The sequence below is a fragment of the Arachis duranensis genome, chromosome 6 (genome assembly GCF_000817695.3).
Source record: "Arachis duranensis cultivar V14167 chromosome 6, aradu.V14167.gnm2.J7QH, whole genome shotgun sequence".
Classification (NCBI taxonomy): Eukaryota; Viridiplantae; Streptophyta; class Magnoliopsida; order Fabales; family Fabaceae; genus Arachis; species Arachis duranensis.
In genome coordinates, this window is record NC_029777.3 from 105,570,899 (window position 1) to 105,591,263 (window position 20,365).

The following is a 20,365-nucleotide window of genomic DNA, read 5'->3' on the forward strand; positions in this document are numbered from 1 at the left end:
TTCAATTTAATCCTTTTTAACATTAAACATAAAAAAACGTTAATAAATTATAAAATTACTTATATATCCTTTATGTTCAGATTTTTTATTTCTCTAATATTTCTCTACTTCAACATTTTTTCTCTTTCCAATTTTTTTCTTGGATAAACTTATGGTAAAATCTAAATCTTTTATCACTAACAAAAAAATAGAAAAGAATCCTCATAAATCAACATCATCAGGACAATAACAATCAACATTCAACAAAATTCATAACTAGAAAAAATTCAGAAATCAATTCAAGCAAAATTCAAAATGAAAATTTTCTGCATATATATCCATATTTTAATACAGAAAATACAAAAAATACTAAAAAAACACAAAATAAAGCAACAAGTTTTTTAATACATAGCTAAAAAAAATACGGAAAAGACCTTATTGCAATAGGACAGAAAAATGGTAAAGATCTCAAAAATTATGTCTTAACAAACAAAAATACCACTGCAACTCTTTCCTTTCTTGGAACAAGGTTAGGGATTAGACCTTCACCTGTGATAGCAGCATTTTCATCAAGAGGGCCTAATTTCTCTCACTTGAAGTTCTGAAGCCAGATTTAGTTGTTCATGATGTAAACATTCTTACTATTTAGAGTGAAGATGTTGGTCCGTCAGGATTGGCAATAGATCAAAGGAGGGTGAAGTTCAGTATAGTTTTTGGAACCTCAATGTCATGCTCTCATGGTGTAGCTGCATTGATTAAGGCTAAGCATCCTCAATGAAAGTCCAGCAGCTATAAAATCTGCACTGACGACAATAGCTTATGTTATTGACAACATCATGAAGCCTTTAAAAGTTGCATCAAATACTGAAAAGCCTTCAAGTCCTTATGATCATAGTGTCGATCATATTAACCCCACAAAAGCACTAGACCCAGGTTTAGTCTATGATATCGAGCCACAAGATTATTTTGATTTCTGTGCACTCAGAATCTAGCTCCAAACCAGTTAGGTGTCTTTGGCAAATATGCAAACAGGTCATGTGCACATTCTTTGGCTAGCCTTGGTGACTTAAACTACCTTGCAATTTCATTGCTGCTTGTTCAGAATAAATCTATTTTAGTTATGACAGTTCATAGACCTTATAAAATTGCTTAGTCTTTTATGATGCTCACTCCATCGAAGAAATAGCAACTCCAACCTTTTTTCTTCTGTCTTAGCAGCCACACGTTGTTGCAGAGCCAATCCAAGATGTAAGACGGAGTCGAACATTGACGATTCAAAACGAGGCAAGGTGCGGCGAATCGCGGTGTGGCAAGGCGAGGCGAGGCGATGCAATAGGCAAAGCGAACGAGCGTGGCAGAGCACTCGTGGACCATGAATCCGTGGACGACGCCACGGAAGACGGCAGCAGAGTGAGATAGAGGAGAAACCCAATTAGAAACCTAGGAAACTAACATAGGCTGGTTAGGGTTCTCTAATTTTGGGAACAAAATGCAAGGGTACTATTGGTATTTTAAAAAATGGACGAGATCTCAATTAGGTATTTTAACCCAATTATAAGAATATTAAATTTTTTATAAGAATATTCTGTTATTTTGAACGAATTTGTCACGGTAGAAATTAAATTGAAAAAAAACGTATAGAGACCTAATTGAAAAGAAAAAAAAGTATAAAGACTTGATTGAAAATTCGGTAAAACTATAAGAATTTGTAGAGTAATTAAATCCATTTTTGTTTATTGTTTTACATTTTTTTTTTCTTTTAACTAACGACTTAATAGCTAGTTAATTAATAATTTTTTTTACCAATATCTATTTAACACTTGTTAGTTAATTATATACACTATTTTCTAAAGTAATTATGCTACAAATATAATAAAAATTAGCTACTAAATTAATTATTAATATAAAATATATTTTTAATACAAAATATACAATAAAAAAATTTAAATAACACATATATTTAATTTATACACAAATAATATATGATAATTGATTTAATTATTGATTTTTATATGCTTATAGCATTTTTGTTATTAAAGATAGATAATTTTGTAACTCGAAGTATTAATTGAGTTATTTAAAAAGAAAAATTTATTAAGTCAAACTCCCCTGTATAGTAAAGGGATTAATAAAATAATAATATAAAAAACTAATTATTCTTAAATTAAAATAATAAAACTCACATATGATTATTAAATTTTTATTTAAGCTAAAATAATCAAAATGTTTAGATGATTTTGTTAGAGAAAAATAAATATAACTAACTTAAAAAAATATAAACATAATAAAATTTGTTTTAAAAAAAGATAAAATAATAAATAAAAATAAAATAAGAATTTAATAATGATAAAAGTTATAAATTTAATAATAATTATTAACTCTATTTTGTTACTTTTATCAATCTTCTCACTTTAAAAAATTTAAAATTCAATTTATTTATTGATTGGCTTACTTGAAAAGAAAAAATTATTGAATAAATCTTGTGGATAATGTTGGATTTTTTCTCTCCTTTGTGAGGCTTAAATTCAACAATTTGAGGGTGTTTCTTTGCACCCATTATACCACAATCCTAATCAGATTTTGGGGGTCATTTGAGAGAAAGAGAGTAGCCACCAAAGAGAGAGAAGAGGGAAAATAGAATTCTCATTTTTATGCAAAGCAGTACATTTTAAATGACAGTTTCTCAGTTGTTTACCGTTGGATCGGCTTGTAATTTAAAATGCGTGTTCCTATCATCTTGTTCTTCATTCTGGTCGGTGAAAATGTTGATTGGAGATTTGCAGTGAGGGAAATTGGCTTTGCAAGAGAGAAATTAGGTTTCCCGTTTTTACACAGAGCAGCAATTTTTGAATGGAGATTTCTCATTCTTTCACCGTTGGATCGACGTGAAATTTGGAACGTAGATTTTTAACATCTTGTTCTTCATTCTGAATGGTGGAGATTTTAATTGGAGGTATAAAGAGGGAGAAATTGGCTTTGACAGCAGCTCTATTTTTTGGGTATATTTCATCTTCTTGCTTCTCATTTGAAAGCTTTGGTGCTTTGATTTTTTGGCTGGTTATATGCACATTTTTGTACTTTGTTTGAGACTCTCTTGTACCTCATTTGATTATAATGGATCTATTTCATTGGTCTGGACGACTGGTGGTTTTTACCTCTCACATTGAGGGGGATTTTTCACGTTAAAATCTCGGTGTGTTCTTGTTATTGCTTTACTTGCTATATTTGCTTGTTATAGTTGCTGCCATATTGTATTTGTGAGTGCTTTCATATTGTTCTTGAGTTGGATATTTGTGTCGTTTCTGCTGCTAGGCTCTTTCATACTGGCATCAGAGCTTGTTGGTATTTTTCTGGACTTGTGATTCTGTGAACAATGGAAGCTAATACTAATACTAGTAGGTTGATCACTCTTAATGGTCCTAATTATGATTTGTGAAAGTCAAAGATGAAAGATTTACTTTATGTCAAAAATTTTCATCAACCAGTTTTTGGTACAGAGAAGCCTAATGATAAATTTGATGATGATTGGACTTTGTTGCATAGACAAGTCTGTGGATATATTAGGAAGTGGGTTGACGATAATGTGTTGAACCATATTATTGGAGAGACACATGCTCGGACCCTTTGGATTAAGCTTGAACAGTTGTATGCTCGGAAAACTGGGAATAACAAGATGTTTTTGATGAAGTAATTGTTGGCTTTGAAATATATAGATGGGACATCAATGACAGATCACTTGAATAATTTCCAAGGAATTATGAATTAGTTATCTTCCATGAGCATCAAGTTTGATGAAGAGGTTCAAGAATTGTTACTTCTTGGCTCCTTACCAGACTCGTGGGAAATTCTCAGAATGTCATTGTCTAATTCTGCTCCTGATGGTGTAATCTCTATGGATCTTGCCAAGAGCAGTGTTTTAAATGAAGAAATGAGAAGAAAGTCACAAGGTGCATCGACTACACATTCAGATGTTCTTGTTTCTGAGTCTAGGGGGAGAAACAAGATTCGAGGTCCTAAAAATAGAAATCAAAGCAGAAGCAAGTCTCGAGAAAAGTATAAGAATATTGAGTGTCATTATTGTGGTAAGAAAGGACATGTGAAGAAATTTTATTGGCAGCTAAAGAAGGAAAAAGCCAAGGCAAGTAAAGACAAGAACAAAAATAAAGATGATGGTAGCAACGAAGACAAGGTTAATGTTACTCATGATGATTTTCTTCTTGTTGAGGAGTTTGAATATGTTAACCTTGTTGATAACAGCACTAGTTGGGTGATTGATAGTGGTGCTTGTATTCATGTTACATCTAGGAAGGATTTGTTTATCTCTTATACTCCTGGTGATTTTGGTAATGTGAAAATGGCTCATCAAGGTATTGTAAAATGTGCTGGTGTTGGACAAGTTTGCTTAGAAACCTCCATCGGTACCAAGTTGACTTTGAAGCGTGTGAAGTATGTTTCAGATATTCGGTTGAACTTACTTTCTGTTGGTAAGTTGTGTGATAAAGACTTGGATAACTCATTTTCTCGTAATAGCTGGAAGCTCACCAAGAATTCCATGGTTGTTGCTAGAGGTACTCGACACTCTACTCTTTATTTAACTCAAGCAAAGATTGTGAAAGATGTTGTTAATGCTGCTGAGTTTGTTGATAAAACTGATTTATGGCATAAGAGATTATGTCATATGAGTGAGAAGGGCATGAATATGTTATCCAAGAGAAATCTTTTATTTAGTTGTAAGGTTGCTTTGCAAAAGTGCAACCATTGCTTTGCTGGAAAACAAAATAAGGTTTCTTTCAAGAGCCATCCACCTTCAAGGAAGTTGGAGATACTTGACTTGGTGCATTCTGATGTATGTGGGCCGATGAAGACAAGAACACTTGGAGGCTCTATCTATTTTGTAACCTTTATTGATGATCATTCTAGGGAATTATGGGTTTACATTTTGAAGACCAAAGATCAAGTTTTGAATGTGTTCAAGCAATTTCAAGCTTCTGTTGAAAGAGAAACTGGAAAAAAGTTGAAATGTATTCGTACCGACAATGGTGGTGAGTACTCAGGTCCATTTGATGCTTATTGTAAAGAGTATGGTATAAGACATCAGAAGACTCCTCCGAAGACTCCTCAATTGAATGGTTTGGCTGAAAGGATGAACAAAATATTAGTTGAAAGAGTTAGGTGCTTATTGTCACAGTCTGGATTGGCAAAATCCTTTTGGGGTGAAGCTTTGAGCACTGTTGTTCGTGTCTTGAACCGGACATCATGTGTTCCCTTGCAATTTGAAGTGCCAGAGAAGGTATGGTCAGGTAAAGATGTTTCTTATGATCATTTAAGAGTCTTTGGATGTAAAGCTTTTATTCATATTCCCAAAGATGAGAGATCTAAACTTGATGTAAAGACTAGGCAGTGCATTTTTATTGGCTATGGCATGGATGAGTTTGGTTACAGGTTTTATGATCCTGTTAGTAAGAAGGTGATTCGGAGTAGAGATGTTGTCTTTGTTGAAGACCAAACACTGAAGGATGTTGATAATATGGAGAAGCCAATGGTTCAGCATAATGATGATTTTTCTGATTTGGATATTACTCCCTCTATGCCTATGGTAGAAGATGGTAGAGTTGAAGTTCAAAATAATGAGCATGATACAAGTGCAGGTGAAGATGGAACAGTTGATCCAATACTTGATGAAGTTGGTGATGATGATCAAGATGAACAACCAACTTTGGAAATTCCTGCAAATGCACTCAGAAGGTCTACAAGAGAGAAGAAGCCTTCGTCAAGGTATTCTCCACATGAGTTTGTTTTGTTGACTGATGGGGAAGAACCTGAATATTTTGGAGAGGCTGTTGAAGATGAAAACAAAGCTCAATGGCTTGAAGCCATGCAAGAAGAAATGAAGTCCTTGCTTGAGAATGATACCTATGAGTTGGTGAAGCTACCGAAGGGTATGCGAGTTTTGAAGAACAAATGGGTATTCAGAATCAAGAATGAAAAACACAATTCTAAACCTCGGTATAAGGCTAGATTGGTTGTTAGAGGTTTTAGCCAGAGAAAAGGTGTTGATTATGAGGAGATCTTTTCTCCTGTTGTGAGGATGTCATCCATTCGTGCTGTGCTTGGATTAGCAGCTTCTCTTGATCTGGAGATTGAACAAATGGATGTGAAAATAGCTTTTCTTCATGGTGATTTAGACAAAGAGATCTACATGGAGCAACCGGAGGGCTTTGTTGTTAAAGGAAAAGAAGATTTTGTGTGCAAGCTTAAGAAGAGTCTTTATGGGTTGAAGTAAGCTCCAAGACAGTGGTACAAGAAGTTTGAATCTGTTATGTGGGAGCATGGTTACTGTAAGACATCAGATCATTGTGTATTTGTGCAAAAATTTTCTGATGATGATTTTATCATTCTTTTGCTTTATGTGGATGATATTTTGATTGTGGACAATAATGCTTTGAGGATTAATGAGTTGAAGAAACAGTTGAGCAAATTCTTTGCTATGAAGGACTTGGGTCCTGCCAAACAGATTTTGGGTATGACTATTACTCGTTATAGATATTCCAAGAAGCTTTATTTGTCACAGGAGAAGTACATAAAGAAGGTGCTTCAAAGGTTTGGCATGAATGATGCTAAATGTGTTGTTAGTTCTTTTGCTCCTCATTTTAAGTTGAGCACCAAGCAATGTCCAACCACTGATGAGGAGAAACAAGCAATGAATGAAATTCATTATGCCTCAGCTGTTGGAAGCTTGATGTATGCTATGGTGTGTACTAGATCAGACATTGCTCATACGGTTAGTATTGTGAGTCGTTTTCTCTCTAATCCAGGTAAAGAATATTGGAATGCTGTTAAATGGATTATGAGATATCTCAAAGGTACAACTAACTTGAGTTTGAGTTTTGGTGGTGAGAAACCTTTGCTAGTTGGCTTTACTGATGCATACATGGCAGGAGATATTGATTCTCGAAAGTCTACTTCAGGTTATTTGGTCAAGTTTGTAGGGGGAGCTATTTCATGGCAGGCAAGGCTACAAAAGTGTGTTGCACTTTCTACTACAGAGGCAGAGTTTATTGCAACAACTGAAGCATGTAAAGAGTTGTTGTGGATGAAGAAGTTTCTTGCAGCACTTGGTTTCAAGCAAGACCGTTATGTGCTATTGTGTGATAGCCAAAGTGCTATTCATCTTGCCAAGAATTCTACTTTTCATCCAAGATCTGAACATATTGATGTTAGGTATCACTGGATACGGAATGTGTTAGATTCCAAGTTGTTGGAACTTGAGAAAGTTCACATTAATGACAATGGTGCTGATATGATGACAAAAGCATTGTCAAGAGAAAAGTTTGAAACATGTTGTTTGAACGTCGGAATTGGGAGATTCGTTGGGGTTTTCTCTTCTTTGTGAGGCCCAAGCCCAACCTTTTGAGTATATTTCTTTGCACCCATCATGCCACAATCCTAATCATATTTTGGGGATCATTTGAGAGAAAGAGAGTAGCCACCAAAGAGAGAGAAGAGGGAAAATAGAATTCCCGTTTTTATACAAAGCAGTAAGTTTCAAATGGCAGTTTCTCAGTTGTTCACCATTGGATTGGCTTGAAATTTAAACTGCCTGTTCCTATCATCTTGTTATTCATTCTGGTTGGTGAAGATGTTGATTGAAAATTTGCAGTGAGAGAAATTGGCTTCGCGAGAGAGAAATTAGGTTTCCCATTTTTACATAGAGCAGCAATCTTTGAACAGCAATTTCGCATTCCTCCACCGTTGGATCGATGTGAAATTTGGACTGTAGATTCTTCACATCTTGTTCTTCATTCTGAACGGTGAAAATTTTAATTGGAGGTATGCAGAGGGAGAAATTAGCTTCGACAACAACTCTATTTTTTGGGTATATTTCATCTTTTTGCTTCTCATTTGAAAGCTTTGGTGCTTTGATGTTTTGGCTGGTTATATGCACATTTTTGTACTTTGTTTTAGACTCTCTTGTACCTCGTTTGATTATAGTGGAGCTATTTCATTGGTCTGGACGACCCGTGGTTTTTACCTCTCACATTGAGGAGGTTTTTCACATTAAAATCTCGGTGTGTTTTTCTTATTGCTTTACTTGCTATATTTGCTTGTTATAATTGCTGCCATATTGTATTTGTGAGTGCTTTTATATTGTTCTTGTATTGAATATTTGTGTCGTTTCTACTGCTACAGATAAATAACATATTGTCCAGCATAAAAATCCGATTAGAAACAAACTGTCAGTCATCTTGCCACTGAGTTTTAAACCTTTTAAGCTATGTGAACAAATTGAATGGATCAATTGATTAATTACATTGAAATACATATCAAAAAATAAAAAATATACATTATTCACATTTGTCCTGAAAGTATTTATTCAACAGTTTAATTTAATAGAGAAATATATAAACATATATATTTATAATATGTTTTTTATAAATCTCTTTTCAATTTGTATAGACTTTTGTTTTATTTGTCTTATACTATTTTTAAAAAAAAAAACAAAATCAACAAATATTGAACTAGTCCAAATCTTTTAATCACAAATTTTAATTATGTATCATAAAATTACTTATTTCCACAATTTAAACTAATAAAAATATATAAATTGTTATATCTCAAACTGTAATGTAATGGTTGAAGCAATGAAGCATCCATCGATGACCTAGTGCCAATAACCAAATCGAGTTTAATAATAAATTAATAACTATAGGACATGAGTTTTGTGAATATTATTATAGGTTAATGATATCCTTATAATGTGAATAAGTGGTGGGCACATAACTAATGCACTAAGTTGCAGCCGTCGCACTAATAACAAATATAGTGTTCAATTACTCAATTACTTTCCTCCAATCACCAATTCCGTTGACCTTTTCCTTCCACACTGCTAAACCATCCAGAACATATCGTGTTTGCTTTCATTTTTTTTTAATTTTTAACATTATATAAAACAAAATAATAATTGTTTTCCATTTTAGTAAAAAAAAATTTCTTACCGGTCAATGTACCAGAAAAGAATAAAGGGGAAAATAATTAATGTCCATAAGCGCCTTGCATTAGCTGCTGCATGATATTATAAAGTCAAAAGAATCCCTTTACGTCAAAGTAATCAAACAAAAATAATCTATTCTAAGCAATAATAAGAGATTATTATGTTAAAGTGTTAACCCTTCGCAGTTCACATGCTGTAGATAGGATCATAATAGTTAACAATGATATTGCTGTATGATAGGTACGTAATTAGAAATAAGAAAATATTGAATCTATCTAGGCGCAGTGGACCTTTAATTAATCTAGACGTTTTTGACTTTTATTATGTTGATTATCATGTCCAACTTTGTTTGTCTCTGTTTGTTTGACTCGTTCCCAACTCCTAAATATGCCAAGGTGGCAAGGTCCAAACCCACTCTTCACAAAAGTGTGAACCACAACCTTCCAATTGCAATAGCCATTAGGCATCATATGTCTACCAATAAGAATAATGCATAGCAGAATTTGTGATGTATAGTTATCAATTAGTCATCATCAACATTTTTAATGGTGTAATATGACATCTAACGATATAAAATTGTTCATTTTTCTTTTAATGATTGAGTGCCGACCAAATTTTAATAAAAGTACTGCTTCTAGATTTTCTCTAACAAAAAACTACAAGTAAATAAAGTTACAATTTTATCAACAACTGTATTCTTTTATGGGTTGTGACAAAAACTTTTATCGGACAAGTGGTGTAAGAATAACTTGAATAGTTGGAATATCTAGCCTGACACAATATAAATGTCAATGACCATGACAACTTTGTTATATATATATATGACCAATTACCCAACTTGATATACATTCTTTAATAATAACTCCAATCATGACAACAAGCATGGTCACATTTTTCACAACCCTTTTGGTTATACTCATGAGTTTCCAAACTGAATCATTGCAACATCCAATGCCATCGCCATATTATTCAGGATCAGTTAAAGCTGGATATTGGCCTTCAGGTAATTCTCTCTCACCTTCTTCCATTGACACAAGGTACTTCACACACATCTACTATGCCTTTGTAGAGCCAGAACCAAACACCTTCAACCTCATAATCACATCCTCCGACCAAAACTACATACCTCAATTCATCAATGGTTTAAGCAGCCGGAACCCTCCCGTCAAGACCATATTGTCCATCGGAGGGGGTTCCAGCAATGCTACCTTATTCTCTTTGATGGCTAGCACGGTAAAAAACCGTGCAGCCTTCATAAACTCCACAATCCAAGTGGCCCGTCAATATGGTTTTGACGGACTAGACTTGGATTGGGAGTTCCCTCAAAATGAGCAAGACATGGCAAACCTTGCTTTGTTGTTCAAAGAATGGCACCAGGCTGTGGTTTTGGAAGCCAAGGTTCATAGAAGGCCACGTTTGCTGTTGACCGCAGCTGTGTACTATGCTCACACAATAGTACTTATTGGGCCTAGCCGAAGGTCTTATCCGGCCCAAGCTATTAAAGATTACTTGGATTGGGCCAGCCCTATGTGCTTTGATTACCATGGTGCATGGTCCAATTTCACTGGCTACAATAATGCTTTATTTGATCCTAAGTCCAATATAAGCACCCAATTTGGTCTCGGATCTTGGATCCAGTCCGGCGTTCCGCCCTCAAAGCTGGTTTTTGGGTTACCGCTTTACGGGCGAGCGTGGAAGCTCCAAGATCCGAAAGTTCATGGGGACGGAGCGCCCGCAGTTGGAGCAGCCGATGGCACGGATGGTACTATGAATTATAATGATATCTTGGAATTTAATAAAAAGAATAAGGCTACAGTTGTGTTTGATAGGTCAGCTGTGTCTTATTACACTTATGCTGGCACTACTTGGATGAGCTATGATGATGCACCTTCCATGACAAGGAAGGTTCAATATGCTAAGTCTTTGGGATTGAAAGGATATTTCTTTTGGCAAGTTGGAGGCGATAGGAGTTGGACTATGTCAAGACAAGGTAAACTACTCACACCATGCTAATTCTTTTTTGTTTGGGATGTTTTGATTCTTATTGGTTTCTTTGTGCTCTAAATATGGTCAAATTTAATAGATTAGATCCATAATTCTGATATTTTTTTTTCTTTGGCAGCTTCAAGTTCGTGGGGACACTGACGTTCTATACCAAGTTTATTAATATGAATTTTATGTTATTGTTTCTATCTAGCCAACTATATTGTGTAACTTACTGAAAATTCATGTCACTATTCACGTGATCATATTATGCAATGACAGATTCAGAACAATAGGTGTTATGGTGCTGCGTTTTTTTATTGAATAATGATTATTATTATAATATCAGATTCATATCGTGCTACATGAAAGAGAGCTTTAGTACTTGAAAGCTATATTTCTATATTCTTTTTGGTAATCATGGTAATACACCGAACTGTTACGGTTTTTCGTAAAAATAACGTGCATAAAATTAATTCTTAAATGGAAGTTTGATGTAAATAGATTATTTAACAACACCAAAGGTTAAGTTTCAATAACTTTTCTACAGAATGACATAAGAGTATTATCGCAATATATAATTGTATATGGAATAAAAATATAAACGAATTAACCTGTAGTTCATGTATATCATAGTCATACCTTAAATTTTAAGATTTTGCTTGGTTAATTAAATAGAAATACTAGATAATCAATTTTTTTTTAACCAAGTCAAATCAAATCAAAATTCTGTATGTATACTTTTGTCCGTATCATTGTCATATATTAAACTTTAAGATGATACTCTTTGTTTGGTTAACTAAATAAAAATATTAGACAACAAAATCTTTTTTTTAACTAAGTCAAATCAAATCAAAATTTATCTAGGCGTATTCCTTCTTCTTCTTCTTTTTCCTTTTTCATTATCATTATCACATCTTCTTCCTCCGTTATCATCATCGTCATCCCCCTCCTCTTCTTTCTTTTTCTGTAATGTCATCGTCATCGTCTTCTTCCAAAAATAAGAATTTGAAAAATAATGCGACATTCTATTTTATACTTTTGCATAATTCTTTTTTAATCTTGTTGTCATTGTCTTCATCTTTTAAAAAAGAATAAAAAAATTGCAACATTATGTTTTGAGTCATGTTTAAAGAATTTGAATGTCAAGACTAAAAAATTCCTATGTCTCAAATAAAAAATTTTGGTATTATTTTTTTCTTTTTATATTTCTTACAAACAATTTGTTTTTATAGTTTTTTTTTTCACTTTCATAATTCTTATTGTTTCACTTTTTAAAAAGAATAAAAACAAAAGAAATCAATCAAAAAAAAATTACGCAACTTTTGTTTCATTCTTCTGTTTATCCATAATAACCCCAATAATTTTTGAAGAAAAAATACGATTTAATAAATAATTCATAACCTTAATAAATTTCAATATCAAAATTAAAAAAATTCGTGTCAAACTTAAAAAATTTCTACTTCGGGATTATGTGATTTCATATTATGTTTGAGCGGTTTTTTCTTTTGGATTTTGGAATTTAAATCAACTTAGTTAAACTTAATTTATAAAAATATTTAAATATATAACAAAATCCTTAACTAAATAAGATTACACTAAACCACTACGACTTCGAGTTTTCCCAATTTTTGTAAAAAGGATAAAATAACAGCTAATTACAAGATATTTGATACATTAACATAACTTACTGATTACGAATTTCAGAAATTATTTCCTTTATCTAAGAACCATTTTACTTGTATTTTTAAAGATTTTAATTAGAATAAATCATAAATTGATCCACAAACTTGGCCACTTTCATCCTTAATCTTTATTTATTAGTCAATTAGTCCCTACACTTACAAATCGATAGACAGGCACTAATAAGCAACGGTTAGGTATTAAAGTGGCCACTGATAAAAATTTTGGCACCAATTTGGAATTTTACTCTAATCATATCTATGTAGGCAAGTGAATTATATTTCTAGTCACCAAAAAAAAAAGTGAATTATATTTCTGAGCGCCCAAAAAGCAGGTAATAAACATAAATTACCAGAACCTAATCAGAGACCTAACTTAAAAAAAATAAAACACTCAGACAAAAAAGTACAAGGGGGCAGTGGCGGCATTCTGTCACCGCTCCTACGAAACCCCCGTCTCAAACTATCTAGTATTTGATTCATCCAGTGTGTTGAGAAAGGAAGAGAAAAGGGAATTTACACTAACATTAAATTTAAGAGTCAGGTTGCTCGGACTTCATGGGTGCACCCGACGACGATGCACAACTTCCATTTTGCAGATAGAGGCTGTTCGCAACCATTGAGTCACTAACCAAGCCGACATCCATGTCATCGAAATTGAGCGAACCTCTGACCTTCCGGTTGCTACAATAGAACCAGACTAAATAAGAACAACATATTTTATGGTAATAACAAGATTCAATCACCAATAACTCAAGGAAAGCATACCCATTCAAACGGTTATTGATGGCGGTCAGGTCTTTTGAAGGGCTCTGATATGCATGGGTGCTCTCCCCAACACATGCATAATAGCTTTTTGAGTTATGTGATATTAGAGCATCCATCTGCACAAACCATTAATGAACACATTTTGCTATTAGGTTGATATCTATGGTAAATATGCTACCACATCAGGTAAAATGCAGTGGATCAAGGGAACATATTGGCGGTTGGTGTTCCGGTGTTCTTGTTGGGTCTTAAGAGGAAAAGGGAGGGATGGAAAGGGCTTGAAGAGTAAAATAAACTCTATGTTACTCATGAAATCATTCCCTTCCCTCCATTCTCATCCATCCAAGATCCCAATTCGCCAATGTATGCTGGTGAGACTCCAGAATTGGATTTGAACAAGGAGTATAAACCAACGACCCAACAAAAGTTGCAGAACACGACAAAAACTAATAAACAACCCAGCATCATGTAATTTTAACAAAGATGCTTAATGAAGAAGGCAGCCTTTATCTTCAAACATGCATTCATTGCATTACAATAATTTTTTCCACCAAAACAAATTGTGTTTCCTTAACAGTGGTTTCTAGTCACAAACTTGTCGCACATAGACATCATATCAATCTGTGATCTAAAGAAGTGACTGGGAAAAGAATTGAATGCATAATACCGACATAATTATTCAACACACCAATAACTGTAAAGAATTGAAGTCCTCACATGCTGCTTCATTTTACAGCATGATGTCAGTAGACTGTATACTGTACAGCATTAAAAATTAAAAGATACTGGAAAGAAAAGGAGTCCAAAGAGGAAAGCCATATAGCCAATAAATGAACAAGTACCTTAGATGATCGTAGTGGAGAGACATATACATTGCGTGTGGCAGACACCTTTTTTGGTGACATATCTGGAAGGCTTGGGAAAGATGATATTTTAGGAGATCCAGGACATTGAGCTAAAAGGCCAGCAAAAAAAGGTACACAAATCAACAGATTGAATTAATATGCCAGATATAAATAAAACAATAAAATAAAAAAAAATCATATACCATCATTTTTAACATTCACTTCAGGCATCCGGCTGTTTTTTGTAGTGATTTCTGCAGGCCCAAGTTCTACTAGAAGTGGCTTCACAGTGGGAATGAATACTTCATTGTAGAATGCAATGATATCCACATGCTCCTGTCCTCTTCTCTGCTTCCATCCAGATCATTATATAAGGTTATGATTCTGAAGGGAAAGTTCATGTAAGCATCAAATTTTAGTTACATACCCCATTTCGGCGTGTCAATGACCAATCCACAAATACATTGCGAAAGACTTGTGGTTTGCACTGTGGTTGCTTTCTATAGTTGTATATGATCTCCTTGAAAGTTAGATTCAGTTGAGAAATCTGCAAAACACTAAAGGATGAGAACATTGGTAATAACAAAACAAACACTGCAAGTATGAGTTACTAAAACTAAATGGAAACCTTAGCAACTCCATAAAAGCAACACAAAATGATTTGGTCGATATGGCGGTTGAAGAAGAGAGATGTCCGTTGATTAAGGATTTGCTGGAAAAGACAGTATACATTCTCCCTTATCTGTTGTGATAACTGTAACCTTTCAACCATGCCACTTATTCTGACTGCTCCCAACTTAATAATCTGCAAAAGAACAGAAATTGCATACAAGCTGTAATGCTTATTATAATGGTTTGGTGAAGCAACCAAAAAAAAGTCAACCTTAAATAAACACAGGGTAGCTGTCCTGTCATCATGAAACAAAAAAGATGGGGGTAATGCAATGATGCTATTCCAAAAGGCATTTGGTTTGTAACAAGGACAACAACTAAAACATCCTGAAATTCTAGTTGTCAAATTGAACAAGTAGGGAGCACATGCACAATTGTTACAGCATTTTCCTTTCAGCTCACTGAATTAAGGAACCTATGTATCTACATATGCACCTTTGTCAACAATTATTAATACAAATATAGCTTGCTTACAACTCCTTGTTAACAATTAAAGTCAAATACCTTGCCAAAAAATATGTTAATCCCAGTTTCTGCACATGTTTCTCCTCCACCTCCTGGATTTGGTTTTGTTGGACTGCAGAGAAGAAACAGTCAGCAAAGAGAAACAAAAAAGTAGAGGAGGTAAAATCTAAATACTTGAAAGGTGCTGCCAGTGTTTACCTCGCAAATGCTGACTGTAGAGGAGGTGGGGGTAGCTTTGATTTAAGATTGCTGAAGGGAAGAAGCCGATCTTTCACTGGTGAAGCAAAAGAATTTCGATACTCTGTACAGAGTCGTTTTGGTGACATTGTATCCCCATTCTGAGCTGAAATCAATTCATTGACAGATATCTTACGATGAAATTCACTAAAGAGCAAGTAATAATTTTATGGAACATCACAAGTAACCATAAGAACAAGGACTGATGAACCACAATTATATGAGAACAAGAAAATGTGACATGACATCTTCAAGCTATGAAAAGAGAAGTATTACTTGGTGACGTCTCGAACTTAGGCAAGGAAGGCACAGGAGGCAAACCTCCACAAGAGAAATTAATATGCATTGCAATTTCATCCAATGATGGCATTGGTTCAGCTGATAGTCCGAGACGATTTATTTCCGCAGCAAGTGAAGGTTTAGCGACAGCTAAAGAGTTATACATTGACGAACCCTTTTCCCATACCATACTCTCCAAGAGTCGTTCTTCCAAGGAATTCAAATGTCGTCTTAATTCTCTTGGGAGAGATTCTTCATGTCTAATGAAACTTTCAATCACCTTGCTAAGATCAAAAGCTGTAATTCCAGTCCTCTCCAATACTGCAGGGAACAGCATTGTTACAGTCTTATGAGTTGCCAGAACAAGTTCCGCAGAACAGGCAAGCATACACCGATGGAACCTCTCATTAGTTAGTAGTGATGTTAAATTAGTTGCATGTAGTATTTGGGATTCTGCTCTGCACATTGCTTCCAATACCCTATAATATAACTTCAAGGCCTCCAATCTACGTTGCTCTGCCCAAATATTGTCCATCAGGCTCGCACTTTGCAGGCTTCCAGTTACACATCGTTCTCCAAGGGGACTGCTGGGAAATATTGCCTGCAATATGATCTGTGCCCTGCGCACCACATCACCTGTGACATCCCTGTCACATGATGTCAAGAAACGCTCAAGCTCTTGTGATGGCTTTGATGCAAGTGGTGATATGAGACTACGAAGCCACTTTGCAGTAGTCATTGCTGTGCTTACAGGAGTCGCAGCCATCTTTGAATTTACACTGCCTGGAATGCCATTAGCATGAGATGCGGGGGAGCGGTGGGGCGAGAGTGGACTTGTAATAGTCTTTACGGGTGATGCCATTGTATCAAATTTCCGCTACAGAGCACAATAATAGATAATTAGGTATTTGCAAATATATTGCAGAAGTAAATCTCAATTTTTCCCCCTTCAAACATACCTTTACACCACTTGCAGAAATAGAACCCCCAGACAAACTTCCAGAAGCTAACAAGCTGTCATCTTCATTGATGAACAGCCTTTCATCTAATTCACCCTTGTTGCGAATCATGTCATCATAATCTTTCTCCAAGATATTTAAACTGGAAGGAAGAGATGACTCCTCCATCAAATCTCTAAAATAGGTCAACCCATCTGCAAAACAGAGGATAGTAAGCACCAGTTAATGACATCATCTATTCTCCTGATGCATAAAAGTTTATATATCTATGTATGTATAAATCGAAATAAACCTCTATCAAAATTCTCCAGGTTTTCAGCTTCACATTGAGATGCCAAGCAAGGTTGCTTCTTCAATATATTGGCGATTAAATTATTGGTTTTCTCCATGGTTTTCTTCAATTCATCTTCTGAATTGTTATAAATATTGCAGAGAGACGCCAGGAGGTCCACACCTTTGTTACTCTTCTTAACTAAGAAATTTGAACAGGAAGAAAATCAGAATAAATAGTTTACACACCAAATAGGCAGCACGGGACAAGAGAATGGATAAAATCAAATAAAATAGTGGGATGAGAGGAGAACAGCTATTACCGAAGCGTGAAGAGTCATTAATGTTGAAATTTCGAAATCGCGCAGGAACATGAATAATCAAGATTGCCTATAAAAAATAGATCAAAGCAAGTAAGACAGTTGCCTTCCTTTACTCGAAAAAGAGCCTAAACAGAACATAAAGGAGCAAAAGTAGTTGACTAATACACACTGCATGTCATGAAAACCCTCAAAGGCCAAGAAGCACTTTAAAATTTTGAAGTAATATCACAATCTAACATACCAGGATAGAAATCAAACCATTGGTGCAAGTCACCAAATCTTTAAAACGGCTAAAAGCATGTACACGAAGTGCCAAGAAAAGTAACCATCCAAAGCGATGGTAGTCAGATGCTTGAACAGCCACAGATGAGTTCTTTTCAACATTATCCACTGCCACAAAGAACTCTCCAAATACACGTTTATAGTACCTTACATCATCAAATTTATAGGTCAATTAGTTCCTCCCTTAGTCTCCATTGTAACAAAAAACAGTTAATAATATATTGCCACTTAAGACAAGAATAATGGACATTATTCCCAGTTTATCTCTACAGGACTTATCTTTTACTTTTATATCTTAGAAAGGGTTTCTTCTCGTCTTTTTTTACTACTTTCTTTTCTTCAAAAAGAGTGAATAATCTATTATGCATCGGTAATTTAAGGCATTAAATGATGAACTACTTACTTGCTAAGAATCTTTAGGTGAATGGCATTTGCATGCATCTCCTTTGCCTGGTATAGATGTATGAAACAGAAATGGCTTAGAAAAACTATTTCTAAGGATTAAAAAGTGAAAAATTGAACAAATATAACGCTTATTCTCTGCTTAGTCATTACCTCAAGCCTGCTCTCCCAATCTGACCCATATATATTACTTAAAATTGGACCAGCCTTAACAACAAACTGAGGCAGCTCTTTAAAAAAATCTGCAATGCTGTAAAATACAAAAAATGATAACAGTGAATATTGGAACAGACTATAAACTTGTAAACCAGAAAGGATAGTGTAATACTTGAGCTTTGCTGCTCTCAATATACCGCACAAGGTAAGCCCAGTGTTATCCGTCTCTTGCTTCCCACCCGCCTCATTTTTCTGAGTCAATTTCTTGATAGAGTATAAAATAAAAGCAAACCAATACCGCTCTGCTTCTTCAGACTGAAAAGAATTATAGAGCCTCATGAGTTCAAATAGAAAACTTCCTTACAAGGTATATGTTATACTAATGGATGGTATCCATACATTCCCCATTGATGAAACATTTGCCTGTAAAAGATGTTTGGTTCCTGCAAGCAGATTCATTGCTTCTTTAAGGCCTTTCTCATCCAATACTAGTCCATTCTGCAATAGGGAAAAAAATTCATATCAATATATAACATTTAATGATCACAGATCTCAATTTAAACACAACTCAAGAAAGCCTGCTTACTGCACACAAATAATATATTCAAATACATCTATTTAGATCACGATTATCAATCCAATGACAGCCTTCTACGAACAAAAATGAATTGAGAAATAAGCAAATGACGTCATCATGTGTCCGAGCCCGTCTCAAACTTTCTTCCCAAGCAACATAAAGTGAATGATAGGAGTCAAATACAGTGGATGACCGTTATACCCAACGCGTCATAGTTAGTCATCAAACCATTTAATGAATAAGTTATTAAATGTTTTTGGTATTGCGCCGTTGCTTTCATTGAATTCGAAAACGACGAACTATATTATATTGTATAATAAAATATTCAGGTGGATCGCGGTGGGACACATCGAATGACCTGATCTTGCGCCAACGACACCATATCTTTATATCTTCCTATCAATCAGTTAGAAATCATTGAATAGAATATTTTCAGCTGTATCTCCCCTTTTTTATTTAAGAAAATCGCATAACTTCCGGGAGTACATTATAAAATATTAATTTCTAAACTCGACATAATTAAAGAGTGTAACCAATTTGAGATTTCAGTTTTCTTATGTCATATATAAGGGGAAAAAAGGAGAAAGCTCCACCTATTCACAATTACGACGTGCCCAAGGATTCAATAAGAGCTTACATAAGTACCTTACTTGTAACCTAAGAATAAAACTTAAGAAAATCTCGGATGCTTTTCATTCAGCTACTTCAATCTTTATGCCCCTAAGGATAAACCCTAGAGATCCTATGTTTGATTCAAACAAAATTACTAGTATTGAGGCTTTACCCCCACAAAAGCAAAAACAACAACAACCAACAATAAACATCAACATCAACAATAATAATAATAATTAAACAACGAAATCAGCAAACTCGGAAGGTTTGAAAAATGGACCTTGCAAAAGTGGGCGAATCGAGACTCAGCTTGGTCGCCATCATCAACGGCTGGAACGGAAGGCTTTGGTTCTTCTTCCATGTTCGGTGTAGCTGGAGGACTCATGCAAAGGGTTCTATTTGACGCAGATCACGCCAGAAAGGTAACCCTAGTGCAAAGGAAGAAAGAGCGAGAGAGAGAGAGAGAGAGAGAGAGAATTAGAGTGAGAAAGAGATAGAGAGAGAAAGGGCTAGCTTAGCAGTGACTTCTATTATGCTTCAAACAAGTGAAATTATAACGCATGTAAAATCCAAAAATATCTTCCTCTACTAAAATTAAACATGTACAAAAAGACAGAAATCTTAATCTAAAAGTTATAAAAAAAAGGTACCAAAAACAAACGAATGAATTAGCTTCTTATTTTACATAAAGTAACACAATTACAGCAACTCGAAGAAATGCAAGTAACACAACTTGAATCAAAGAAAGAAAAAAAGAAGAAGAAGAAGAAATAATCATCGGCTAACAACTACCAACATAATCACAGATCTGAAAGGACAAACAAACAAACCAAAGAAGGAAGCCTTACAGTGGACTAACAAATTGTGGATATGTGTCGGCGG

General features: G+C 34.6%; 2 protein-coding genes across 3 annotated transcripts; one reads left to right on the plus strand and one right to left on the minus strand.

Annotated features, from left to right (window-relative positions):
* The first annotated feature begins 9,798 nt into the window (after window positions 1-9,798).
* LOC107495427 (class V chitinase CHIT5) lies at window positions 9,799-11,247 on the plus strand. Its single transcript, XM_016116574.3, has 2 exons — window positions 9,799-10,961; window positions 11,094-11,247. Exons 1-2 carry the CDS (start codon window positions 9,842-9,844, stop codon window positions 11,114-11,116), a joined length of 1,143 nt encoding a protein of 380 aa, XP_015972060.1. The 5' UTR covers window positions 9,799-9,841; the 3' UTR covers window positions 11,117-11,247.
* Window positions 11,248-13,033: 1,786 nt separating this feature from the next.
* LOC107495428 (retinoblastoma-related protein 1) lies at window positions 13,034-20,365 on the minus strand. Of its 2 annotated transcripts, none has more exons than XM_021125420.2 (18): window positions 20,332-20,365; window positions 19,764-19,911; window positions 18,694-18,792; window positions 18,292-18,609; window positions 18,140-18,186; window positions 17,696-17,882; window positions 17,455-17,521; window positions 17,154-17,333; window positions 16,862-17,055; window positions 15,900-16,779; window positions 15,585-15,729; window positions 15,426-15,498; window positions 14,878-15,054; window positions 14,677-14,796; window positions 14,453-14,597; window positions 14,247-14,359; window positions 13,405-13,520; window positions 13,034-13,320 (listed from the first exon to the last, which is right to left on the minus strand). In XM_021125420.2, exons 2-18 carry the CDS (start codon window positions 19,866-19,868, stop codon window positions 13,170-13,172), a joined length of 3,117 nt encoding a protein of 1,038 aa, XP_020981079.1. In that variant the 5' UTR covers window positions 19,869-19,911; window positions 20,332-20,365; the 3' UTR covers window positions 13,034-13,169. The 2 variants fall into 2 exon arrangements, with proteins under 2 accessions (XP_020981079.1, XP_052119344.1); XM_052263384.1 differs by lacking the exon at window positions 20,332-20,365 and having other exon boundaries at window positions 18,292-18,388; window positions 18,467-18,609; window positions 19,764-19,992.

Coding starts and splice junctions, on each gene's coding strand:
- LOC107495427 (XM_016116574.3), top strand. CDS start 9,842: ATGACAACAAGCATGGTCACATTTTTCACAACCCTTTTGGTTATACTC. Junction 10,962..11,093: donor TTGGACTATGTCAAGACAAG/GTAAACTACTCA, acceptor TTTCTTTGGCAG/CTTCAAGTTCGTGGGGACAC.
- LOC107495428 (XM_021125420.2), bottom strand. CDS start 19,868: ATGAGTCCTCCAGCTACACCGAACATGGAAGAAGAACCAAAGCCTTCC. Junction 16,780..16,861: donor TTTCTGCAAGTGGTGTAAAG/GTATGTTTGAAG, acceptor TGTGCTCTGTAG/CGGAAATTTGATACAATGGC. Junction 13,321..13,404: donor ATCAATAACCGTTTGAATGG/GTATGCTTTCCT, acceptor GTTCTATTGTAG/CAACCGGAAGGTCAGAGGTT.